This window comes from Callorhinus ursinus, unplaced genomic scaffold (assembly GCF_003265705.2).
Source record: "Callorhinus ursinus isolate GAN/ISIS: 27379988/994484 unplaced genomic scaffold, GSC_fseal_2.0 scaffold45, whole genome shotgun sequence".
NCBI classification, from domain to species: Eukaryota; Metazoa; Chordata; class Mammalia; order Carnivora; family Otariidae; genus Callorhinus; species Callorhinus ursinus.
In genome coordinates this window covers 3,284,684-3,312,288 of record NW_027397107.1, presented here as the reverse complement: position 1 = coordinate 3,312,288, position 27,605 = coordinate 3,284,684, and the positions used below count along the sequence as shown (strand labels likewise).

At 40.8% G+C, this 27,605-nt stretch overlaps 1 protein-coding gene across 5 annotated transcripts in view; it reads left to right on the top strand.

Moving 5' to 3' along the window:
* ADAMTSL3 (ADAMTS like 3) overlaps positions 1 to 27,605 on the top strand; it is a 359,890-nt gene that overhangs the window by 134,053 nt on the left and 198,232 nt on the right. For all 5 annotated transcript variants that reach the window (XM_025893321.2, XM_073882182.1, XM_073882183.1 and 2 more), the window contains exons 5-6: positions 13,388 to 13,433; positions 22,516 to 22,752. In XM_025893321.2, coding sequence (XP_025749106.2) covers positions 13,388 to 13,433; positions 22,516 to 22,752 — 283 coding nt within the window. The remainder of the gene's footprint in view (positions 1 to 13,387; positions 13,434 to 22,515; positions 22,753 to 27,605) is intronic.

Here is a 27,605-nt window from a genome sequence, read left to right as displayed (position 1 = left end):
AATTCTTTCAAAGAACCAGCTCCTAGTTTCGTTGATCTGTTCTACTGTGCTTTTGGTTTCTATTTCATTGATTTCTGCTCTGATCTTTATGATTTCTCTTCTCCTGCTGGGTTTAGGCTTTATTTGCTGTTCTTTCTCCAGCTCCTTTAGGTGTAGGATTAGGTTGTGTATTTGAGACCTTTCTTGTTTCTTGAGAAAGGCTTGTATTGCTATATACTTTCCTCTCAGGACTGCCTTTGCTGTATCCCAAAGATTTTGAACAGTTGTGTTTTCATTTTCATTGGTTTCCATGAATCGTTTAAATTCCTCTTTAATTTCCTGGTTGACCCATTCATTCTTTCGTAGGATGCTCTTTAGCCTCCATGGATTTGAGTTCTTTCCGACTTTCCTCTTGTGATTGAGTTCTAGTTTCAAGGCACTGTGGTCTGAAAACATGCAGGGAATAATCCCAATCTTTTGGTAGCGGTTGAGACCTGATTTGTGACCTAGGATGTGATCTATTCTGGAGAATGTTCCATGGGTACTAGAGAAGAATGTGTATTCTGTTGCTTTGGGATGGAATGTTCTGAATATGTCTGTGAAGTCCATTTGGTCCAGTGTGTCGTTTAAAGTCTTTATTTCCTTGTTGATCTTTTGCTTAGATGATCTGTCCCTTTCAGTGAGGGGAGTGTTAAAGTCCCCCACTATTATTGTATTGTTGTCAATGTGTTTCTTTGCTTTTGTTGTTAATTGGCTTATATAATTGGCTGCTCCCATATTCAGGGCATAGATATTTACAATTGTTAGATCTTCTTGTTGGATAGACCCTTTAAGTAGGATATAGTGTCCTTCCTCATCTCTTATTACAGTCTTTGTTTTAAAATCTAATTTGTCTGATAGAAGAATTGCCACCCCAGCTTTCTTTTGGTGTCCATTAGCATGGTAAATGGTTTTCCACCCCCTCACTTTCAATCTGGGGGTGTCTTTGGGTCTAAAATGAGTCTCTTGCAGACAGCATATTGATGGGTCTTGTCTTTTAATCCAGTCTGATAGCCTGCGTCTTTTGGTTGGGGCATTTAGCCCATTTACATTCAGGGTAACTATTGAAAGATATGAATTTAGTGTCATTGTATTGCCTGTAAGGTGACTGTGAGTGTATATTGTCTGTGTTCCTTTCTGGTCTATGCTGCTTTTAGGCTCTCTCTTTGCTTAGAGGACCCCTTTCAATATTTCTTTTAGGGCTGGTTTTGTGTTTGCAAATTCCTTTAGTTTTTGTTTGTTCTGGAAGCTTTTGATCTCTCCTTGTATTTTTAAGGACAGCCTAGCTGGATATAGTATTCTTGGCTGCATATTTTTCTCGTTTAGTGCTCTGAAGATATCTTGCCAGTCCTTTCTGGCCTGCCAGGTCTCTGTGGATAGGTCTGTTGCCAATCTAATGTTTCTACCATTATAGGTTACATATCTCTTCTCCCGAGCTGCTTTCAGGATTTTCTCTTTGTATCTTAGACTCATAAGTTTTACTATTAGATGTCAAGGTGTTGACCTATTTTTATTGATTTTGAGAGGGGTTCTCTGTGCCTCCTGCATTTTGATGCCTGTTTCCTTCCCCACATTAGGGAAGTTCTCTGGTATAATTTGCTCCAATATACCTTCTGCCCCTCTCTCCCTTCTTCTTCTTCTGGGATCCCAATTATTCTAATTTTGTTTCGTTTTATTGTATCAGTTATCTCTCGAATTCTGCCCTTTTGATCCAGTAGTTGTTTATCTCTCTTTTTCTCAGCTTCTTTATTTTCCATCATTTGGTCTTCTATATCGCTGATTCTCTCTTCTGACTCATTCATCCTAGCAGTTAGTGTCCCCATTTTTGATTGCACTGCATTAATAGCCTTTTTGATTTCGATTTGGTTAGATTTTAGTTCTTTTATTTCTCTAGGAAGGGTTTCTCTCATAACTTCCATGCTTTTTTCAATCCCAGCTATTATCTTTAAAATTATGATTCTGAACTCTAGGTTCGACATCGTGCTAATGTCCCTATCGAGTGGGTCCCTGGCAGACGGTACTACCTCTTGTTCTTTTTGCTGAGGTGATTTTTTTCGTCTTGTCATTTTGTCCAGAGGAGAATAGATGAATGAGAGAACAAAATGCTAACAGGTTAACAACGTCCCCAGCAAATATACTCTATACAAATCAGAAAAGACCTGAAACCAGGGGAAAAGTAAGGGAAAGAAAGAAAAAAGAAAGAGAAAAAAAAGAAAAAGAAAAAGATAAAAACAAACAAAAACAGAACAAAACAAATAAAAAACAGAATATGATCAAATATGATCAGGCTAGTGCATAGATCAGTGCCACACACTAGATTTTGGGTGTATTTTGGTCTGTTAGAAGAAAGTGCCTCCTAAAATTTTAATGGAAGAAAGACTTATATATGTACAAAATAAAGGTTGATACAATGAAGGGATGGAAGATGACTGTAAAGGTGAAAATTATAAAAGGTTTTATAAACGGAATTGATAAGAAGTTGTTTGAAAGAAGAAAGAAGAAGATTTCAAAAAAAAAAAAAAAAGAAAAAAAATGGGAGAGACTGTGATCAGGCAGGAGACTAGAACAAAGCCATACACTAGTGATTTAGGGTATATTTTGATCTGTTAGAGGAAACTGTATATCAAAATTTTAAAGAAAGAACAACTTATATATATATGCCAAAAATAAGGGTAACTACTATGAAGGGATAAAATATGACTCTAAAAATGAAAAATAAAAAATGTTTTTTTAAAAAAGGGATTGATAAGTTGTTGGTTGAAAAAGGGAAAAAGAAAAATTAAAAAAAACAGTTAAAAAAATTAACTTTGAAAAAGTAATGAATCATGGTGAAAAAGCCGTGAATTCTATGTGCAGTATTCCCCTAGCGCTGGAGTCCTCCCGTTCTCCTTGATCGGTAAACTTGGTCTTGGCTTGCTGGCTGTTCCTGCGGATCTTCTGAGGGAGGGGCCTGTTGCCGTGGTTCCCAAATGTCTTTGCCGGAGGCGAAATTGCCCCGCCCTTGTCGGTCCGGGCTAAGCAAGCTGCTCCGGTTTGCTCTCAGGAGCTTTTGTTCCCTGCAAGCTCTCGGTACAGCCTTGGAGGACCAGGGTGAAAATGGTGGCCTCCCCATCTCCACCCGGAGGAGCTGAGAACTTGGGGCCCCGCTCCTCAGTGCGCCCCCAGAGAAAAGCAGTCACTCCCGTGTCCCCGGTCTCCGGCCGCACTCCGTGCTCACCCGGCCTGTGACCGAGCGTTTCTATCTCCGGCACCCGACCCCGTGTGGAGGCTCCAAACCCAGCAGATCCCTGCGGTGCGTTCCTGCGCCGCTCCTCCCAGGGGAGGAAGGGGAGTCTCCCTGGCTCTGCTGCTTGTTGGGTCCCTGCTGGAGGAGCAGTGGCGCGACTGTGTCACCGATCACAGTTTATGGCCACCCTGAGCTGAGAGTCCGCGCCTCGGCTCCGTCTCTGCAGCCGGCTTCCCCGCTCCGATACCCGGGAGCTCTGCCGCACTCAGGCACCCCTGGTCTTTCTGTGACCCCGAGGGTCCTGAGACCACACTGTCCCACGAGGGTTCCACCCCCGCTTAGCCACTGGAGCGACGTCCCTCCGCGGAGCCGACTTCTAAATGGTCCGATTTTGTGCTCCGCGGCTCTAGCACTTGCCAGAAGCGGCCGACGGAGGCCCCCTCCCCCGCCGTCTATCCTCCCGAATATCGCCTCGGATTCACTTCTCCGCACGTCCTACCTTCCAGTAAGTGGTCGCTTCTCTGTTCAGAGAGTTGTTGCTACTCTCCTCTTTGATCTCCTGTTGAGTTCGTCGGTGTTCAGAATGGTTTGATCCCTATTCAGCTGAATTCCTGAGACCAGACGAAATCCAGGTCTCCTGCTCCTCCGCCATCTTGCTCCGCTCCCTTCCGAGCATCTTTTCAATGTGTCAGCCATCTCTTTGTCTTCTCTGGAAAAATGTCTATTCAGGTCCTGTGCCCATTTTTAATTGGATTATTTCCTTTTTTGGTGTTGAGTTGTATAAGTTCTTTATATATGTTGGAATAAACCTCTTATTGGATATATCATTTGCAAATATCTTCTATTATTAAGTAGATCCCCGTTTTGTTTTGTTGATGGTTTGGTTTGCCTGCAAAAGCTTTTTTTGTTGTTGTAGTCCCAGTAGTTTAATTTTGCTTTTATTTCCCTTGCCAGAGGAGACATATCTATGGCTGATGTGGGAATGCAAATTGGTGCAGCCACTGTGGAAAACAGTATGGAGGTTCCTCAAAAATTTAAAAATAGAATTACCATGTGATCTAGTAATTCCATACTTGGTATTTACCCAAAGAAAATGGAAACAGAAATTCGAAAAGAAATATGCACCCTTTGTTGTAGCATTATTTACAATAGCCAAGATATGGAAAAAACCCAAATGTCCATCTATAGACAAATGGTTATAGAAGATGTGGTATATGTGCACAATGGACTGTTACTCAGCCGGAAAAAAGAATGAAATCTTGCCATTTGCAACAACATGGATGGAGCAAGAGGGTATAATGCTAAGTGAAATAAGGCAATCAGAGAAAGACAAATACCATAAGATTTCATTCATATATGGAACATAAGAAACAAAACAAAGAAAAAAGAGACCAAAAAAAAAACAAAAACACAAAAAAACCCCAAACCCTAGACTCTTAAATACAGAGAACAAACTGGTGGTTGCTGGAGGTGAGGAGGTTGGGGGGTGTGAAATATGTAAAGGGGGTCAAGAGTACACTCCTCGTGATGAGCACTGAGCAATGTATACAATTGTTGAATCACTATATTGTATATCTGAAACTAATCTAACACTGTATGTTAATTGGATTAAAAAAAAACTCCACAGCATTAACAAGCCTTAATAAAAAAGTATAGGTGAACCTAGAAGAAATTAAAGGGAATGCACAGAGCCAAAAAAACAAAGAGGTAACTGAATACCAGACCAAGAAGTGCATACCTGATTCTGTGCCTGTCTGGGGAATGGAGAGGGAATCTCTTGGTATCCAGAACTCGGGCTGTTGAGTTTTAATTCCTTCATAATCACAACAGATCAAGTCTTGAGTGTATATGAGGCACAGCATAGGAACTCCAACCAGAATATAAAGGCAGGACCTTTGAAGTCCATGTGTTTCCTAAACAGATGGACTGGGACCAAAAAAACAAAACAAAACAAAACAAAAACAAAACCACATACCAGCATAGAAAATTTTAAATTCTTGGTCTCAACACTAATTAAAAAAAGTTTCCACTTGGGAACAATGGACCTGTTCTATGGGTTTGAGGTACATGTACATTGATTTACATATATTGTACATATTGAGTTGAATGTATATGTCCCATATGATTGTGGAAGCTTTGAGATGAGAAATGAATATCAAAAGTGGTCTTGTAACCCTTGATAGCTCTGAGGCTACTGGCAGTAATAAAAGATGTGGAGGGACAGACCACCAAGGCAGGCTCTATGGGATTCCTATTCCTATCAGCAGATCCTTTATTTAAGATTAGGTTGCAATCCTAAGATACATAATACAAAAGGAAATATTTGCCATGAGTAAGCACCATCAGGCACAGCACTGATGACATAAGAGAGACAAATTACAGTTATCTACATTGATACATTTTTTTCATAATTGAAAAGAAAAATTTAGCAAACTAGAAATAGAGGTGTACTCTTTTAATTTATAGTAGATACCATCCTCCATAGTAAAATATCATGCATTTTCTCTGATATTAGGTATAAAATAAGAATGCCTGCTGTCATTGTTTAAATTTGTTATTGTTTTTGAGGCCCTAAGTCAGTATAATCAGGCAAGAAAAAGAAATACAAAGTATAAGAATAAGAAAGGAAAAAATAAAGTTCTCAGGATTCAGAGACTACCTGATTGTCTAAGATATAATCTAAGAATATCTACACATAAAAAAATAGGACTGATAAGAGTCCTAGTACTGTAAACAAGATTGATGCACAGATAACAACTGTATTCTTACATGGTAGCAAGAACTGAGAAAGCAAAATTTCATAAAGATGCCATTTACACTACTAACAAAATATGAGGTGCCTTGTAAAATATTCAGTAGCTGTACAAGACCTTTATGAAAGATTTAAAATCTCACCTAAATAAATGGTGAGATATACTATGAACATAAATAGGAAGTCACAACATCATAAAAATACATTTCCCACCAAATTAATCTTTAAATTAAGTGTAATTCCAGTTCTAAGAATCATATGGAAATGCAAAGGTAATGAAAACAGTTTTTCAAACAACAAAATGGGTAACTTGCCCAGACACTGAAATTTAAGAAATTTAACTACCACAGTAGCATGGGGACAAATAAGAGACCAATGTAGCAAAATGGAGATCCAAGAAACAAAAACATGTATATATGAGCATTTGAAATATATTAGAGGTGGCACTAAATTTTTTTAGAGAAAGGGTGGATCTTCAGTATGTGGGGCTCAGGTATGATTATTGATATCCAAATGGAAAATATTAGAAAATGTCAATACACATAAGGAATACATTCTAGGTGCATTAAAGTCTACTTATGAAAAGCAAAGCTTGAAAACATTTAGAAGAAAATACCAGAGAATGTCTTTATGATCTCTGGGTAGTGGGTTATTCCTTAACTAAGATACAAAGAGTTTAAGGAAAATATTGATAAATTCAAGTCCACTACACAATTTTATATCATAAAAATATACTATAAACCAAAAGAAAAGCCTAGAGTGGGAGACTCTTGACAGTGAATATAGACCATAAGGGATTAATATCTGAAATATCTAAGTAACTTCTACATACCAGTAAAACAAAAGCAAAAACAACAACAAAAAACAAAAGCAAAAACAAACTTGTAGAAAAATGAAGAAGGAATAGGGACAGGAAATCCACAGAAGGGAAACCTGCATAATCAAAAACAAATGGCAATATTAACCTCATTCACAAAAAGACATGAAAGAATACGAAGTGAGATATTTTATATTCTTCAGATTGGGGAAAAACTTAAAACATTTCAAAATGCCAAATATTGACCTACATGTGTGCAAATAAGAACCTTCCTGCGCTACGAATGGGGGTGAAAATTGGTACTCTTGCTTTAGAGAGCAGTTTATAAACATCTAGTCATAGTGAAGGTGTAAGTGCCCACAGCAGAACAGTCCCTCCCAGCTATATATCCCAGAGAAATGCATGCAGATATACCTAAGGGGATTGTGTAAGATTGTTTATTGCAGAATCTTCATAAACTTTAGGAAAATTGGCCAATAAAAAAGAAAAAGAATTGGGGCACGTGGGTGGCTCAGTCATTAAGCGTCTGCCTTCGGCTCAGGTCATGATCCCAGGGTCCTGGGATCAAGCCACTCGTGGGGCTCCCTGCTCAACGGGGAGTCTGCTTCTCCCTCTCCCACTCCCCCTGCTTGTGTTCTGTCTCTCACTGTCTCTCTGCCAAATAAATAAAATCTTAAAAAAAAAAAAGAATTGATAGGGCACCTGGGTGGCTCAGTTGGTTAAGCGACTGCCTTCGGTCAGGTCATGATCCTGGAGTCCCGGGATCGAGTCCCACAACAGACTCCCTGCTCGGCGGGGAGTCTGCAGGGAGCCTGCTTCTCCCTCTGACCCTCCCCCCTCTCATGTGCTCTCTCTCTCTCATTCTCTCTCTCTCAAATAAATAAAATCTTTAAAAAAAAGGAATTGATAAATACAGGGTGGTGTATTTATACATTGGGTTCCTATGGAACCATAAAAAATGAATTCAAGTTGGGTCTATCAACATGGATGTTCTCAAAAACATGGTGTTGATACAAATTTAAAAAATCAAGCTGTGGAAGGTCATGCACCCTATGATACCATCTACTTAGTTACCTTAGCAGAGGGAGGCAAGGCAATAGGATTGAGGGGGTTTGGCCGGGGACTTGCACCCTATTTGTCATGATAGGTTTCTTAAAAATAATTCCAAAGAAAACTTTAAGAAATGATGAGGCTTTCTAGTGGGTATATGTAGTTTGTGTCATTCTTACTTTTTTTGTGGACTTAAAACATTTCATAAAAGAATACTTGTAAGAACACGAAAACAATTCAGTTATACATATTGCTACTCTATTTCAAATGTTCATCCCGAAGTAGTACTTGCTTAATTTTTTTTTTCAGTTTTTTAGGACTTCAGTGTTTTTTAGTCTGTTTATGCACAAATCTTAACCTGTCTTCTAAAATTTGCTCTTAGGCCTGAGAATCTCCAAATTTGTTTACTCCCTGAGCTCAGCTAATTTGAACAAATATATCAGGTTAGAAAAGATCCTAATCAAGTATTAAAAAAATTAAATGAGAAAATAGTATGTCTTGTATTTTTAGTCAGATAAATGTATGGTGATATATGTCCTGTCTCCGGTTTGGTTCCTGGCATGGGGCCAGGCCTATGGCACCTCCACTCACTCTGTGTCTCTGATGAGAAACAGGGACAGTAACATCATGTCTCTGCATGAAAATTGAATTAGATTAATTCAAAAGAAGGGCAGCAGCTGCATTAATGGTTCAGCTCATCCCTGCTCCCCACCTTTTGGGCAGCCTCAAACTCTAATCATTCCTGACCCCCTCCCATATTAAGAACTTTACTGTCATTTTGAAAGTACTCTGAGATTCTTAAGAAGGAAAACTACTTCCCTTGGAAAGCTTATCAGGTCTCTTTATCCTAGGAGAGCCTTAGAGACTTGTTAAATATTCATAAATACGGAGCTCTGTGGCCCATTTCTCTTGAAGAAGGAAGATGGAGGTGGTTACATATAAAATCAAACAAAGCACCATCCCAAAGCTTTTGAAAGCATTTCAGTGCCTTCTCTTTTTATCAAGGTGCTTATTTAAATTCATGATTTAGGGGAGGGGATGAATGCAGCTATTTTGCTCATTTATTTCTTTTCGGATAATGTTATTTCAGGATTTGATTATATTTAAATTCACAGTCAGTGCTTTTGCACTGCAGAGCATAACCCAGCCAGAATGTCTCTCATGCAGGAATTTGTAACTCGATATACTAGTCAACTGCCAACCATGGGAAACAGGTTTAAGTTAACTACTATTTAAAAAATTAATATATTTTTATTCTTCAAAACACATGCTTCTCAGTCTTTAAGACACTAGTATTTGAGTCAATATATCATCAAATGAATGTAATAAATTATACTGCTGTGAACTCCAGGGAAATTTTATTAATGTTTTTAATGTATCCTCATGTGGAATCAACATATGTTTTTTATATATTCATAAATTTATGGCTTCAAAAATCTCCAGTTTCAGGGTGTTATGAATGTTGTAATGGATAGAAAATACATAATTGTGAAATGATGTTCTTGAATTTTCATATACTCCTGATAACCATTAGCTTTTGCATATAATAATTAGAATGAAATTAAAAACTTGGAAGTAATTATTTCTGCAGCTCAGTTGCTTCGGGCCAAAGGAATTATTTCCAGAATAAGCTGGCAGGTTCCTGCTTGGGGAATTAGGACTCCAGTGTCCTTAACTTTAAAATAACTTGAATTTCATTTTGTGCCTGTTTCATAAAGTGGTCATTCATTTTCATACTAAATTGTAACCAAGGCATACCACATCAATAGAGACCAGTCAGTGAGTTTACTGTGTGTTGGGCTGAAGTGAAGTAGAACGTTAAAAATCTTGGCCAGATGGTTGGGTTAAAAAAAAAAATCTTACTACTGATTTGTTAGGGGAATTGAGAGATAGTTTCAATAGTATGAACTGGTACTTAGTAGGTTCACATTAAGAAGTTGCTGGAGAAGGAATGAGTCCAGAGTGGTACTTTCTATTTTGAGAGTTCATGCAGTAAAATGCTCTTTCCATATCACTTTGCTGCACTTGTAGTGGGATCGGTCGTGGAGATATCCTCATGTCGTAGGTTTCGATTTCCAGGCTCATCAGTTAAGACAGAAGCTTGTGCCTCCTGGATGCTAGGCTTGCAATCGGGGCATAGCAGATGGCAGTGGGGTGTAGACCATGACTGTGTCGTCTATACCAGCAGACCTGAGACACAGCCATAAACTGTTCAAGGATATGTTCTTTCCTTTTAGTTTTAAATTTCTTTTTACAAAAGTAGATTTTCTTTTCTTTTTTTTTTTTTTAAAGATTTTATTTATTTGAGAGAGAGAGACAAATAGTGACAGAGACAGCAAGAGAGAGAACACAAGCAGGGAGGAGAGGGAGAAGCAGGCTCCCCGCTGAGCAGGGAGCCCGATGTGGGGCTCGATCCCAGGACCCTGGGATCATGACCTGAGCTGAAGGCAGATGCTTACCTGAGTGAACCACCCAGGTGCCCCTACAAAAGTAGTTTTGCTTTTCATTTAAACAGCTAAAGTTACACAGTTGGTAACAATGCATCTGAAATCATTTTTTTTTCTGAAGTTCCAGAACACTTTTAAAGAAAATGTCTTTCTTTGTAGGTTTCTACATTTTGTTTGTTTTTTGTATATCAGTATTTCAATTCAAGTACTGTCTTAACATGTGTCTTTGCAATTTGCCTGCTCTCTGGACAGTAGAATTAAAAGCCTTTTAGGGTTCTAAGTCAGTGTGGTACAAAAGCTTTTGGTTATCACTTCCCTAACCTATTAGCTGCTTTCCTCAGTTGGGGCCTTCCTAAAATTAAACAGAGTTCTTTAAGTTACCCCTTTCACTTTTTCTGTAATTTATTTTCTTCTTTTTTTTCCCCCCTCAAATAAAAGCACACTGAAATAAGTTGTGTAAGTACATGACCTTGTCCACTGGCATAACTCTGTCTTCCAGGAGAAGAGCATCACTAACCCTCAACCAAGAGAGAGACTTCTCCACCCTAATACCGTTTGCCCCACCAGCCTCCCAGTTTGGTGCTTCTTGGATGTTTCAAGTTTGATGTAGCCTCATCGAAAGTTTAATAAATTTCAGAGTCATGTACCTATGACAAGACACAAGAAGAGGAAATAGGCAGTGTTACAAAATGCTAAGACTGGGTCAACCTATTACTACGATAGCATCTGGGAAGATGTTCTAATCCACAAGTCATGACAATTGTATTAAACAGGGGCCACTGATTGGATACCTTGTCTGCCTTTAAGTTCAGAAATGTAACTATCATTTCCAAGCAGATAATGCTTGGAAAGCATTATCTGTAATACTGTTTTTTTTTTTGTTTTTTTGTTTTCACCCCCAAAGTTCTTCCTCCCATATGCCTGTCTCCTTAATCCCATTAGGGGTATGTGCTACAATTTGAACAGACAGGAAGAAGGTATGGTATGAGATGAAAATGGAAAAGTCTGAGTTTGAGAATGATTGCAAAGAAAGAAAAAGCGGAAAGCAGCATCATAAAGTGTCAGACATGACAAAATACAAAATAATCACACCGTTAAAAGAAAATTGGTCATGTGGAGGATGGGTCTGTCAAAATTCATAAAATTGTACACCCCCGAAAGAGTGGATTTTACTGTATGTAAATTTAAAAAGCATGGGGAAAAAGGAGGCAGCATAAATAACCATAAAATGTCATGTTTCTATAGCAATGTGGATATACTTAATGCTGGATTGTGTATCTAAAAATGGTTAAGATGGTAAATTTATGTTATGTGTATTTTACCACAATTAAAATTTAAATTCAGACCTACAAAAAATGTAATGTCTATATAATGGACTATTATATAGTTATTAAAACAATTTCTCCAAAGAATTAGTAATAAAATGGGGGGACTACTTGTTATATTAGATTAAAACTAATACGAAGTTGAATTAGTAGTATGGTTTCACATCTGTAAGTCATGCAGAAACGCTGGATCATTAAATGCCAAAATATTGAGAGTGAAGGTCTTGGTGATGGGATTTTGAAAGATTGATTAGTCTCCTTTGTACTTCTTGGCATATTATTAGTTTTCACTTACTCTTTTTGTAATCAGTAAAAATGGAATCATCAGCAAATATGTGCAATGAATTGCATATTACTGAAATAGATTATCAGTTATTTCATAGAGGCTCCTATTTAAACCATACCAGCCAAAAATCAGATCCACTCAGATCCACTTTTCTTTTTTTAGAGAGGGGCAGAGGGAGAGTAAAAGAGAAAATCTCAAGCAGACTCCTGGCTGAGCAGTGAGCCCAGCACAGGGCTCCATCTCAGGAACCTGAGATCATGACCCGAGTCAAAATCAAGAATCGGGGGGCACCTGGGTGGCTCAGTCGTTAAGCGTCTGCCTTCGGCTCAGGTCATGATCCCAGGGTCCTGGGTTAGAGACCTGCATCAGGCTCCTTGCTCAGTGGGGAGCCTGCTTCTCCCTCTCCCTCTGCCCCTTACCCGCTGCTTGTGATCTCTCCCTCTCTCTCTCTCTCAAGTTAAAAAAATCTTTAAACATTTTTTTAAAAATTAAAAAAAATTCTATTCTTCTAGGACTAAATATTTTAAAACATTGAAATAGTATCAACTGACTTGCAATGCAAGATGTTGGGTTAAGCCTGTGTTTAGCTTTCTTTGCTGCAAATCTGCCATTGAACTGACCAGGAAAACCAAAGGTAAGAATGTGTAGTTGAAAAGTTGGGAAAGGTACCATGGGCAGGCCAGCTAACTTTAAGGAGTTAATATGAACTATGAAGCAGCAAGCACTGATGGAGGAAAGTACCTGGCAGATGGAATCTCAAGCATCCAAAGGAAGAATCTGCCTAGAGGAGGAGGGGCAGGGTTCTAGACCCAGTGGCTGGAGGGGAGGATAGGGTTCGTGGCGGTCATTCCTGGAGGATTCTCAAGCCTATAGATGACTTCAGACCCTATAGCACCAGCCTCCCAAGAAAGTCACCTGGACACTATTTTGTAGCTTCCATTCAGTAAGGCCAGTAGTTGGAATAAATTGGAGAAGCGTTGCCTCAAGCAAATGTCTAACAGAGACCGTTGTATCAATTACAGAAGGAGGTCATGGAGAGCCCAGCCAACTTAGGTTCCTTCAGGGAGTGAGGGACATGGTGCATGGATGCGTCTACCCGTAGTTTCCTATTCTTTTTCACAGAAAAAAACCCACAAGTATGCACACACGTTATACATTTATTTCAGTGGTTATATGGCTCCCAGGGTAAAAACTGCACGTAAGTAATGTCATTACATATAATTCAACTAAAGAATTCACTCTCTATTTAAAGTGACACTTTCATGAGATTTTTGCCCTCCTGATTCTTGAATGTTATTTCTTAGAATTTAAACTTTGAATCTCTGAGGTAACGTGGACTAATAATAGTTTTATCAGTATCACCTTGTATTGACCTGCCTCTCTTCCTCCCTCCTTCCCTCCCTCCCTCCCTCCCTCCCTCCCTTCTTTTCTTCCTTCCTTCCTCCCTCCCTCCCTCCCTTCCCTAGGAATTGTGAAGGACAGAATATTCGATATAAGACCTGCAGCAATCATGTAAGTTCTGTAATAAAAATCTATAATCTAATAATGTTCATGTGTTAAGTTGGAAGATTATGTGTACTGTAAAGCTAATGGCCCCTTGGTACCCTTTGAGGAAAATTGAAACATTTTTTTGACAACAGATTTTGTGTATCTCACACCTTCCTTGTGTACTACCTTTTTAGGCCATTTCACATTTGTAAACTGATTTGGTAAATATTTAGTAATTTCTGAATTCATAGAAACAATACCTGATACCTGTAAGTGCCTTCAAAGTTGAAAGTGCTTTACGCACGGTATGTCACTGGATCCCCACAATGTCTCTGAGATACAGGCAGACGAGGTGTGGTTATTTCTCTTTTGCAAATGAGGGGCCCTGGGATAAAATTAGTTTCCACCGGTCACAAAGGAAGAGCACAGGCTTTAGCTGGTCTACTGCTGTTTTTCCTGCCACAAACCACCTGTCCTGCCCACTGCAAGATGTGTTTAAGAGTGCTCTATTGCTGATTCAAGGAAATTGTACGTAGGGACAGGTTTGTAAACCTCTCTCTTGTTCTACAATGATGAGCACTAAAAAAATTCAAACCTTTTGCTTTACAGATCTGAAAATGCAAAATAAATATCAGAAGGAATCCGTCCTATTTTCCACTTAAAACATGTCCCTTGTTCGTGATATAGACCCAAATCAAAATGATGCAAATAAGAAGGAAATTATTAGAATCTGGAAATCTAAGTGAGATTTAGATTTTTTTTTAATCCATTTCTTCTCCCTTGGTTGTAATTAATTTATTTCAAAAGTTTCACTCACTTGGGCTCTGTCCCTCTTGTTTTGGGCTGGTATAAGACAGAAGTCCTGTCTGAGGGTCTTTATTCCGCTGAGCCAGACTTGTCCCGGGAGGGCAGCCCTGCCAAGCCTGGGCAACAGTGAGTGGATAGTGTGAGCCGGACCTTCTGACCACAGGGCTCAGCCGTGTTTTCAGTCTGTTTTTATCAGTGATGAAGCAGAAGTGTTTGTTTTTCTCTCTCAACTGGTTTCAGAATCAAGTGGGAAATGTGGGTACCTATTTATTGGGCATTCAGACTCCAATATCACTCAGCCCTGGGGCAGACAGATTGGTATCCACCATGTCCTTGGAGGAATTTGGGGCCACAAAGCAAATAGATTTCACATGTTCTCTGACCGGCTGGAGGGCCGAGGACTTGGGGGACACATGTGCGTGATGCTTAATTAAATGAGCTGAGGTCCGGGTGGGGGTGCGGGAGGCAGAGAGATTGATTTGAGCGCAGATCAGACATTTAGTTACAAACACAGTCTGGCTTTGTTTTCCCATGCAAGCACATGAATGCATTAGTAACCTGAGGGTTAATCTACTACATTTTGCCTGGGTGCATATTTTTGTTTTGTTTTGTTGTTGTTGTTTGTTTTTAGGTTTTTTTTTCCTCTTTATAAAGTGCTGCTTTAACAAATTACCACAAATTCCTTGCAGCCATTCAACAATAAATTACACAACAGTATCCTAGCCAGCAGGACTCTGAAACTATCTAGGGGAATGTCCAGATCAAAGTGTTGCCGTTTGAGATTTCATTCTTGGATGTGTGTGTGTGTGTGTGTGTGTGTGTGTTTCTGCTCTCCCTAATTCCAAAAAGGCACCTTTCTTCAACACAAGTGTTAAGAGGGTCTAGGAGTGTTGAGTCATACAGTGTAGACATACAATGTAATCTACTAAAATCAGCACATACTAGGTGCAATGGTTAGGACTTGGGTGCACTTGAGTGAAGATCCCAGGCCCCTGAGGCTCCGTGGGTCTTGGGAAGACCTGTTGTCTCTACGTGAAGTCCCCTCTTCGAGGATCCTGCAGAAACCTTTACCACCTCTAGGCTGGTGAGGCATAGAGGTTTAAAAGGTGGTGACCAGTGGGGAGGACCGCAACATGAAAGTTGCCCTTTCTAGCTCTCAGAGTTGGGGTCCTTAGAGAGATTTCATAAGAATGTGGCATTAATCACTATGCTTGCCATTGCAAACTCAGAGTTTTTAACAAAATTTCTTTCAGGGAAATAAGGGGGGTCATGGCAGGTCTTTCAGAGCTGTAGCACTCGGGAAACCCCTCCACCTCCGTGTGCCAGGCCTTGCTGCCGTGCATCCTCAAGCCCTCCCGCAGATTGGAGTGGATCTGTGCAGCAGGGCTGGTGGTCTTTCCAGGAGAGAGAACACAGTGTGTTCCTGGGAATATACCATAGAAACATACCCAGGACGTCAGGCACCCTGAGTGGATGTAACCACATGAACTTAGGGTACAAAGATAGTCACGTCTTTTCTTGAGTTGCTTCCTGCTTTACTAATTGGGGTTTAGAATCACCCTTGTGAGATCTCCGCCTCCCTGCCACCCAGGGTGGTGCAGAGGGCAGGAGGCGGGACCAGTCTGCAACCTCCCTCCACTGGGGAGGGACGTGAGGACCCATCAGTGCACCCCTGCTGTTGCTTCTCATGGCCATTCAGTGTCCCCGTGGGAGACAGGCCATGCCCCCTTAACAGTCAGCGGTTTCCCTTTTCCCCGGAAATGGGGCCCATCACCCACTCTCCTGAAGGAGGTTGCCTTTAGTGATTCCAAGATGAGGCACTCTTATGAGGGAGATTTGCCTTGTATTCAGAGATGCCTACACCTATATTTCCAGGGGCATGGGAGCCCATCCGATGGGGCTGCAAGATCCTCTGTTCCCCCCTGAGGGACCTCACTGTTGTGGCGATCAGGGAAGTCTGCTCCATGGAGGAACAGAGGTCACTGTTGGGGGACCCCAGAGAACTACCATTCCCTTCCATCCCAGAGGTCGCTTCTACTTCTTTCTATTCCTCCACATGATTATCTGAAGGCTCAGGCTCTCGGCCTCAAAACCACAGAGCTTGTATCTGTATGTGCCAGCTTTTGAACTCTTAACCAAACTCAGTAATAATAATAATAATAATAATAATAATAATAATAATAATAACAACAACAGATCACACGTATCCACTGCTTCCTGAATGCTAGACATTGTTCTAAGTGCCTACCCATGAATAAACTGATTTAATCCTCATAATATCTCTACAAAGTAGATATTATTTTTATTTCCACTTTTTAAAAAACATTTATGTGAAAGAGCAGGGGAGGGGCAGAGGAAGAGAGAGAGAGAATCTCAAGCAGACTCTGTGCTGAGCGCAGAGCCCAATGCAGGGCTCGATCCCGCAACCCTGAGATCATCACTTGAGCCAAAAATCAAGAGTCCGATGCTCAACCGACTGAGCCACCCAGACGCCCCTTATTTCCGCTCTTACACAGGAGGAAATGTAGGAAATGCGCCCAAGGGCACAGAGCTGAACTAGACCCCAGGTAGTCGGGCTCCAGGCTCTGGGGTGCAGGCTTCTACCCACTGTGCTGCACCAGACTGTCTCTTGGAAAGGAGCCTGAAAGGTCTGGAGCTTTGTTAGATGATTGATGACAGTACAGATAGTAGTCTCAAACATGGCTGCTCCCCCCCAACTCATGAGCACATGACTCGGGGGGGGAATTGCAGGGACATCCCCCTTTCAGATACCGTTAGAGAATCGCCAACCCCAGGAGCTATAGGACAGACCTTCTGAATATTCACAGTTGGCAAGGGACCGAAGTCAGGGACAGGAGAGGCAACGGAAGGGAAGTCACGGAAACGAAGTCCTCCACGGCCATGGGCCTTCCACGCCAGTGGCCCGAGGTGGGGGGAGGGGGTCCCCGAAACGGGAGGGTCAGGCTTGATGCAGACAGACCTTGACCGCCCCATTTCTGATCTCTGCCCACCTCAGCAGAAGATACCTGAGAAAAATAGGCTCCAGGCACTCAAGGAAGGATCGAATGTCCTTTTGTTAGGAAGTGTGGATGTGATGGGGATACACATTCGGAGGGCAGAGAGGAAGAAATCCCACTCCCGGTGTGTAGGAATGGGAGGCGCGGCCAGGCAATGAGGGCCACACTGCCCTCCCTGCGAAATCAGGCTTTGCTTCCCCAGCTCTCCCTGGGGTCATTCTGTTGGGGAAAATGGGGCTTTGGGCTGGAGCAGCCCCTAATCCATGGTATCTGCCATCTTCAGAGATAACCCTCCAGTCAGCGCTCAGCAAAGACCCTGACGGTCAGGGCCGGGCCCCTGAGGCCTCAGTTAAGAATTTTCCTTATCAGTCATCTCCCAGAGCAAGTGGAGACTTTCCAAGGGAAGCCATGCCTGTCAGCAAGGAGTTCTACTACTTGAATTCACTGACTACTCATTTTTTAATGCCAGGGTTTATGGGATCAAAGGCAGGGCTGGAAGAGAGCAAAGGGAAAATACCTGTAAAAACAAGTATATCCTGATTTGGTCAGAGTGTTTTTGCAGCATGAACACATTTTTATGTGAGCACAGAGGGAGCAATGGTTAATTCTGCACAGTGGGGTCCCTGATGGCTTTCCAGAAGAGACAACATTTGGTGTGACCCTTGAAAGACTCTTCATGCCATGGATCCTATGGATGGCTAGTTTCTGGCAGTTTCCTCTTAGAGGTGTTCTTTACTTTCCACTGTCACTGTTCCTACCCCAATCCATGCTGCCATCACAGAGGTCCTCCTGAAGTGCCACGCTTTCAGTCCCCTCTGTGGATCCTCGTTGCTTTTAATTCCCCTGACTTGTGTCAGCTCACAAACTTTCACCTTTGCTGGCCATGCCTGGTCCCTGTCCCTCATCGCTACTGACTTCATTTCTGCTGTGTCTCTGTTCTTTGTGTTCTTTCCTACAGTTGTCCTACAGACTGTCCACAGCAGTCCGTCCCTTAAATCTCATCTGAAACATCACTTTTCCATGATGCACCATTTGCTAACTGTCTTCTTATAATGGCTACTCTCAGTAACTTGTTTTCATGCTAGAAATTTTGGCATTGGTTATATTAGAGGATCCCAAAATTTAACGCATAGTACAACTTGGATATGAAGATAAAATAAAAATTTAAAATTTGCTTACAGTAGAAATCATATTTCTCCTAAGTCTCTACTCGCTGGTTATCTGGGAAGAATGACCTGAATATATAACCCATATAAAAGCTTGGTTCAGTCCTATTATATAAATCATCCCTTAGCTAATGGTCTCTCTTATGCGTAAAAATGCTCTGTTTATTAGGTGATCTCCCTGTCTTGGCCTTTCTCCCTAAGTTGTCCGTGAGAATGGTTTGCGTATCCCCATGGCTCGAGGAAGGAGACAAGATCTCTGTCTTCGGCATGGTCCTTTAAGAAGTACTAGTTGTGTCCTCCTTCCCCTAATCTCTGTCCGCCTCCTCCTTCCTCTGCTTTTCAGACTGGCTGCCCCCTCCTAAGTCCAGTCTTCCTGATCTAGGATCTATTCTTTCCTTATTAACTCCACTTAATCCATTTTTTTTTTTTTAGATTTTTATTTATTCACTTTAGAGACAGAATGCAGGAGGGGGAGGTACCGAGAGAGTGAGAGAGAATTCCAAGCAGACTCCCCGCTGAGCATGGAGCCGGATGCTGGGCTCCATCCCAGGACCCTGAGATCATTGACCTGAGCTTAAGTCAAGAGTCAGATGCTTAACTGACTGAGCCACCCAGGCACCCTGCCACTTAATCAATTTTTAATTTAACACTTGGACAACAGTTTTATTTCTTTCACTGCAAAGCCTTGTGAATCTATAAATACAAACAGTAACCCACTGTGTCAGTGTATTTCATGCAGTAGGTGCTGCATCTCCAATAAGATAGCAGGCTCTTGACATGAAAGTGGTGGATTATATTCTTCTTTTATGTTCTCCACAGCAGGTAACCTAGGCGAAGCCCACAAAGTGTATTTAACAAATGTGTTGTCTTAACTGATATGAAGAAATGCTTCTCAGGGAAAGGGAAGCAGAAAAATGTTTGGTATTCAAGCTTCCTAAATGTCAACTAACTATTTAAGACACAAGAATCCCTAGATTGTCTTGAGCCAGCGCAGGGGACCCAGCAGAAGCCGACTAGACAGGCTTAGTGTTGACACTGGAAGAATGCCAAGTAAATGAAAGTGCTTAACGTAAGCCCTCCATGTCTTGCAAGATTACTAGAAAGTGGTATCATATAATGGAACACTTGTTACTTTGAGAATCAGTCTTGGCTCTGTCATAGTCTAGCTGGGTGTCTTTGGGCTAGTGACTGAAGACTTTGAGGACCACAGTTTCCTCTGTTTATAAAATGAGGGTCACGATAATTCTGACCCACCTACCTCACAGGGAATGTCCGTATGATCCCTTGTAAACAGGAAAGCATTGTCCAGATACAAGGGTGTCTTCATCGGGATCATCATTTCCCAGGAACAGAAGCCCACTCAAAATAGCCCAAGAAAAATGGGATTCACTGGATTGATGTGTGGATATTTAATGGACTTTGGGCATCAGCACACCTTGAGGGCCTGGACCCAGGAATCAGAAAGTGAGAAGCCCAAGTTACATAATCTTGTTGAAATACATGGTTTGTCATTGTTCCTTCTTTCATGTCTAATTCATTCATCTTTGCTGTGAGAACTGGCTTGTTTTGCTTCAACAGGCATCTCGTGAAAGAGATGGTTAGCTCAGCCTCAGACTGGTGGAGTCCTCAGCTCTTCTATTGCAATTCCGAATTCCTGGGAAAGACTGTCCTGGTGTGGACCAGGGGCTTGCCTCTGATAATCAGCTGTAGCCAAGGAGGCCGGGTCCTGTGTCCAAACCTGGCCACCCTTTCAGCAGGGACTCAGTGTAGGCTGGCATCCTTGGCTGTCTGTTAATTAAACCTTGTTAATTTTGTGAAACTTCTTTGGTTTCTGGAGTTTAAGGCAGTCAGGGGTCAGACAGCAAGAAATTTCGGTCCCTAGAGCATGCTGGCCACATCAGTGAGCCTAATGTCAGGGAAGCTGTTTTCACTCTGCTCTTTTACACTCCTTGGCTTGGGGTTCAAAGAGTCAGTTACAGAGAAAACTAGCCGTGGTTAAGGGATGAAGACGCCATACAATTTTATCAACTGACGATCTTCCCTGGGGCTGGACGGAAAATAGTCCTCATTTCAAGAGAGAAAGGTCAACCAGTTTCAGTCTTTAGTTCAACTCTTTCTTCCGTAGGTGTGACCTGGGTTAAGGTTTGATCTTTCTGAAACAAGAAAAATGTGGATGCAGTTAAAGATTTTGGAACAATTCACCACAAACTAATACAGCTAATCCCAGGGGGATGTTTATTTCTTATATTTTATGTCTTCCCTACCTACTTCCAAAAAGGATTTGAGGCAGATTATAAAGGCCAGAAGCATAAACACAGCCAGATACAAAAGTTAAGTAGTAAAAAGGGGAGAAATGAAAGAAATTATATTTTAAGATTCTGGCTGATAATGTAATAATAATTATTTGTAGAAAAAATAATGTTAGGTTTTTACCTTGCAGCACACATCAAAATAAATTCCCAGTGTAACAGAGTGTTAAATAGGGGCGCCTGGGTGGCTCAGTCGTTGGGCGTCTGCCTTCGGCTCAGGTCATGATCCCGGGGTCCTGGGATCAAGCCCCGTATCGGGCTCCCTGCTCGGCGGGAAGCCTGCTTCTCCCTCTCCCACTCCCCCTGCTTGTGTTCCTCTCTCGCTGTGTCTCTCTCTGTCAAATAAATAAATAAAAATCTTTAAAAAAAGTGTTAAATATAATTGCTAAACTATAAAAGAGATAGAAAAATACATTTCAGTATTTATTTGTTCTTAGGCAGGGTAGAAAAAGCATTTCTGAACTTATTAATGAGGGAAGAAGCCTTAAAAGGAAATATTAATAGAGCTGACTACCTGGAAATATAAATCTTCTTGACTTCGCAAAGCAACCAAGCCAAAATCAAATGGGGAAAATATTTCCAGTACAGATGGCAAAGAGTTAATAACTTCATTAGGAAGGCTGATAGTCTTATCTGTTAAAAATAGTAAAAAGGCAAACATTCCAATAGATAAATGAAGGACAGAAGACAAGAAATTTTTGAAGACTTAATACAAAAAGCAAATATATGTGAAAGCGATCAAACCTATGAAAGGAAATGTAAATTAATGAAATTCTATTTAACATGATAGAAAAATGTTAAGTGAGAAGAGAGATTGAGAAAAAGGGAACTTAGGAAGCCTGGTGATAAGGAGGGAAATTCCTGGAGGGCAATTTGGCAATATTTTGAAAAGCTCATGAAACACACCCTTTTTCTCAGAAAGTTTATTGCCAGAAATTCGTTTTGGGGAAATCATCAAGGATTTGTGTAAAGATTTAGGTACATGAATCTTTGTCTTTTATTCTTTTTTTTTTTTGTAGAAACTATTTCCCAAAGGTTTTATAAGGACCATTGATTACTTTTGTAATAAGAAAAAAATACAAAATAATTTATTGCCTTTCTGTATCTGTTTTCTTTCATTGGGAAGTTTGTATAGAATTAATTAATTCCCATCAATTAGGAAGTTTTTACCCAACTCTGAAGAATAAAGTAACCTTTTGTCAGCCAGCATCTGGCTTTGGAAATATGAGATGGGAGGGATTAGTAATTAAGTAAAAAGATTTCTGAGTCATCAACACTTGCACACTTTTTACTATTATTATGAGAACTCCCTAGAGCATTTACTTAGAATTTCCTTGCTGTTGTGGTAGACGGAGTTTGAAAGAGCTCCGTTCTGTCTTTCCACATCCTCCAGTGGGTTGAAGGCAGGCACTTGGTTCCAGGAAAGCAGTGGCTGGGAGCCCAAACCAGGGAAGGAGGGTACATGAATTAACAATCACAGAAACAGAAACAGAGAAACAAACACAGGTTCTCACAAAGCACAGCAAATTTGGGGTGAAAGTGGGGGCAAGTAATCCTTCCCATTGAAATGGTTCTTGAAGGCATGGATGATAATTAATATCCCCTATAAAGACCTGGAGTCCCCTGGAAGAATTAAAAGCAAGATGGTTAAAAGAGAGCATTTAAATAGGGTGGAGAAATGGGGTGACTCCAAGGTGAGAGGCCGGTGGTGGGGTCTGGTCTCGTGAGACTCTTGTAAACTTGCTCAGCCTTTGGGTGGCTGATCTCCCTGAGTGATGCGCGTGTGGCCCTTCTCCTCTGCTCGCAGGACTGCCCTCCGGACGCAGAGGACTTCAGAGCCCAGCAGTGCTCCGCCTACAATGACGTCCAGTATCAGGGGCGTTATTATGAATGGCTTCCCCGGTATAACGATCCTGCGGCCCCCTGTGCGCTCAAGTGCCATGCACGGGGACAGAACCTGGTAGTGGAGCTGGCACCCAAGGTCCTGGATGGAACTCGCTGCAGCACAGATTCCCTGGACATGTGCATCAGTGGAATTTGTCAGGTAAGCCACACCTGCTTCCCATACCCCTGGGTCCAGCATGTGCCACGCCCACTCTCCTTACTGAGACTCTCTTTCTTCTTTATGCGGATGAAATATTGCCTTTGATACTTGTCATGTAAAAAAATATGGTAGAGAGTATCACTCACCTTCAAATTATGTTTTATTTATTTAAAATATCGTAAACTTTGTCCAGGTAGACTCAAAAGATTGCAGTAGAGGACATCTTATTCCTAGTCTAGGTCATTGGTGCTCCAACTTGAAAGGGCATCAGAATCACCTGAAGGACTTGTTAAAACACAGGGGGCTGGGCCCCCACCCCCAGAGTTTCTGATCCAGTAGATCTGGGCTGGAGCCTGATAATTTACATTTCTAACAAGTTCATGAAAGATGCTGGTGCTGCTGGTCCAGGGCCCCATTTAGAGAACCACAACTTTGGAAGGGTAACGTCAATAGGTTCTTTGAGCCTTTTAACAACTTACTGTTTTATTAAAATTAATTTATTGTTTTGGGTCTTTGGGAGCAGTGACTTACTTACTAAAAAATTAGCATGAGTGCATTCCAGCGGATTTTTCAGGGTGGAGTTTGCAAAGCTGTGATGCATGGAACTGAGACATAGAACCCCACGCCCTCCCCCAGCTTGCAGTGGGTATGAGAATTCAGGGCACTGGGACAGGAGGCTGAGATAGTATGGGGATGGCAGGGAAATTATGAGATTCCACCCCCATTCCCTTAATCTCTAGAAAAATATTTTAAAAGAATTATGTCTAGTATTCCGTACCCTATTATGCTCATAACAAAAACAGTATGAATTAAGAGCAACACCCCAACCACCTACCAAGTGTCGGGCACTACCAGCCATCTCAGATGTCACACGGTCGAAGGTGAACCATGATCTTGCTCTTCAAAGTAGCTTCTCCTTCCTCCATCTGCTCATCTAGAAAATGGCCTCCAGTTGCTCACTGCAAAATTCTGGAGTCCTTCTTGATTCTCCTCTTTCAACACACACATCTAATCCATTGTTATTCTGTATTCAAAAGTCTTTTTTTTTTTTTAATCAACCATTCTTTTCTGTTTGCATGACTTCTTTTTTGGTCTAAGCCTTCATCAACTCTGACCTAAACTGCATGGCTAGCCTCCTCTCCTGATCTCTCAGCTTCCACCATTATTCCTCTCAGGTCCATTTTCCACACAGCAGCCAAAGTGATAGCTTTAAAACCTAATCCCTCGATGACTTATCATTGCACTGATGGTGAAATCCACCATCCTTTCTTGCCTTTCCAGGCTCTTCCTGGACCCCCACCCTTTTAAAAAATAGACTTAATTTTCTAGATTCACGGCAAAATTGAGTAGAAGGTACAGAGAATTCCAGTCTATCCCCCGCCCCTTCATATGTGTAAACTTGTCCGCTATTAAAATCCTGCACCGGAGTGGTCCCTTTGTTTTGATCAATGAACCTACATTGACACATCATTATCTCCCAAAGTCTGTGTTTACTCTTGGTGACGTGTATTCTGTGGGTTTTGACAAATGTTTGTTGGCTGTTTATACCAGCAGAGTATCTTACAAAGTAGTTTCACTGCCATGAAAGTCCTCTCTGTTTTGCCTATTCATCGTCGCCAAGTAAGCCCTGGCAAGCACCGATCTTTTTCTTGTCTCCATAGTTTTACCTTTTTCAGGATGTCATATAGTTGAACTCATAGAGTATGTATGCTTTTCAGATTGACTTCTTTCACTTAGTAGTATGCATTTAAGTATCCTCCATGTCTTTGCATAACCTGGTAGCTCATTTCTTTTTATTACTAATATTCCATTGTCTGGATGTACCACATTTTGCTTATCCTTTAAAAAAGGGATTCTTGTAGACAATGGATAATTGGAGCTTGTTTTTTGATCCACTCTGACAATCTTTGTCTTTTAATTGGTACATTTAGGTCAGTGATGTTTAAAGTGATTATTTACCATATTTGTTACTGTTTTCTATTTGTTACCCTTGTTCTATATTCCTTTTTTTTTTTTTTTTGTTCACTGTTCTGGTTTTTGCAGTTTTAATCGAGCATTTTATATGATTGCATTTTCTTTCCTTATTTAATACATCAGTTATACTTTTTGTTTTTGCCCTACAGATTGCAGTATACATTTATAACTAGTCCAAATTTACTTTCAAATAACACTGTACTGCTTCATGGGTATAGTGAAAATACAAGCAGCAAAGTAAAAGTAACACCAAAATCCTGATTTCTCCCTATAACCCTTATATCATTGCTATCATCCATTTCACTTATGCGTAAGTGTATGTAAGCATATATTTACACAAATACACATATATAAGCACACACAGTTGAATACATTGTTGCTACTATCATTTTGATAAACTATAATCTTTTAGATCTGTTAAGAATAAGAAAAATTAATGTTTTTATTTTATTTTCCTTTATTCATTTTCCAGCGCACTTCCTTTCTTTATATAGATCCACATTTTTGACCCATATCATTTTCCTACTCTGAAGAACTAGGTCCACTAGCAAAAAACTTCCCTCAATTTTTGTTTGCCTGAGAAAGTCTTGATTTCTCTTTCACTTTTGAAGGAGAATTTCATAGAGTACAGAATTCTGGGCTGGTGGCTTTTTTTCTCTCAGCACTTTAAATATTTTACTCCACTGTCTTCTTGCTTGCATGTTTCCTAAGGAGAAGTCAGATGTAATTCTTGTCTTTGCTCCTCTATAGGTAAGATGTTTTATTCCTCTGGCTGCTTTCCAGATTTTTTTTAATCTTTGATTTTTTGCAATTTGAATACGATATGCCTACATGTAGTCTTTTTGGCATTTACCTTTCTTGGTCTTCTCTGAGCCTCCTGGTCCTATGGACTTGTGTCTGATATTAATTGGGGGGAGATTCTCAGTCATTATTGCTTGAAATACTTCTGTTCCTTTCTCTTTCTTCTTCTGGTATTCCCACTACACTCAGGCCACACCTTTGGTAGTTGTCCCACAGTTCTTGGATGTTCTTTCGTTTTGTTTTGTCCAGTCTTTTTTTCTTTTTGATTTTTGATTTGGGGAGCTTCTGCTGACCTCTCCTCAGAGGTTTCACTCTTCCCCCTTTTGTGCTGTTTTTCCAATTCTGCGAAGTGCCAGAAAGCTCTTACACATACTGTCCCCGCTGCCTTCTACCTAATGCTCTTAGCTACTCTTACTGTCCTTATGCTCTCAGCTTGATATCACTTCCTTAAGAGGTCTTCTGGGATTACTCTACCTAAATTAGTCCTCCTGGTTATATTATACTACCTTTTAAACTGCACTGATAGCATTTCATAATTACATATTTATTTGTGTGATAATTTGATTATGACATTCTCCCACACTGGAATGTAAGTTCTTTAAGGACAGGAATCACACATATTGCTCACTACCATACCCCCAAATGCCTACCATGTCTGGCCCCGTAGAGGGTCCTCAGTAAAAACTGGTTGAACAAATGAGTCTTATCCACTTGCAAATGCAGAGGTTATTCACATATTTTGGTCCCTCTTTTATTTTCTCTCAGCCTCTGGTCCTGCATTTATTGCTCAGTTTGATGTCCATTCTGGGAGATCCCACAAATTTTGCCAATTCAGCATGCTCCTTTCTCTGCCTCAAATAAATTAGTATTGTTCTTCCCAGATCCACGAGCTATTCCAACTGCGATTCCTGTTCATTTCTATTTCTGGCACCAGAATTCTCAGTGTCACCTTCCTGAATTCATACTGTCATCAATGTATTTGCTCACATATGCTCTGTATCCTGCTACCTCCATCGTATCTCTCATATTTTACTGTTTTTTTCCCCTTTCACTTTCACCTTTTTACCCCAAGACTAGACTAGCCAATCTCCCTTCGTGGCCTAGCCAGTCTCTCTTCCTTTCTCTCCTACTCTTGAACCATCTTATTTGATGCTTGCTATTGACTAGTCTTCCCAAAGGTCAAGGCTTACTACTTCATTCTTCCATTTCATATGTTGCTAGTGGTTTCTCTTTATACCAGTTCACTTTTGGGCTCTTCCTCTAAAGGATAATAAAAGCGAATCACTTGTCAGTGGAATCATGCTTTTTTGTTTTCCAAGTTTTTGACAAGGAGTATGTGTTGCTTGCATAATTAAAAAGAATTATTATTAAAAATAATTTAGTTTGGGCTGAAGAAGAATATTCTGGACAAGGTAATGTTTTGACATTTGAGGTTTTGAAAAGTTGAGTAGTAGCTACAGAAACCAGGATGAGAAAGGGAATCACAAGCAGAGTGAATAGCACTGGTGAAGAGATGTAACAGTAGATGTATTTAAGGATCTGTGACTCTGTAGAATTGAGGTGAAGAATACCTGTGGGATAATGCTAGAAGTTGAGGTTACAGGCATAGGTGGAAACCAATCATTAACATTCTGAAAGTTGCGATAGGAGTCACTGAAGAATCTTACAAGGAATAGGTCAGTTGGGATTGTCTTTAGAAAGATCACTCAAGTGGCAATGTGGCAGATTATTTGGAGAGGACAGGGTCTGGCCAAACAATAGAAGGTCAGGGGTGGGTTAACAAGAGTTTAGGGTATACAGGGTAGGCTGGGTGGAGAAGGGATGACAAATTATAGAGGTTAATGAAGAAGATCTTTTCGGACTGGATTGTTATTGGATGTGGGGAGTGAGAAAGAAGTTCAGAATGAATCCTGGATTTCTGACATGATGACTAAGTAGGTAATGAGGTGATTCCTCAAGACAGAAAATACTGGGTGAGGACCGAGTATATGGGGAAAAGATGGTGAGCTTGATGTACCTGTGAATATCAAAGTTGATATACACACTTAGAGCTTAGGAGAGAATTCTAAATGAGACAC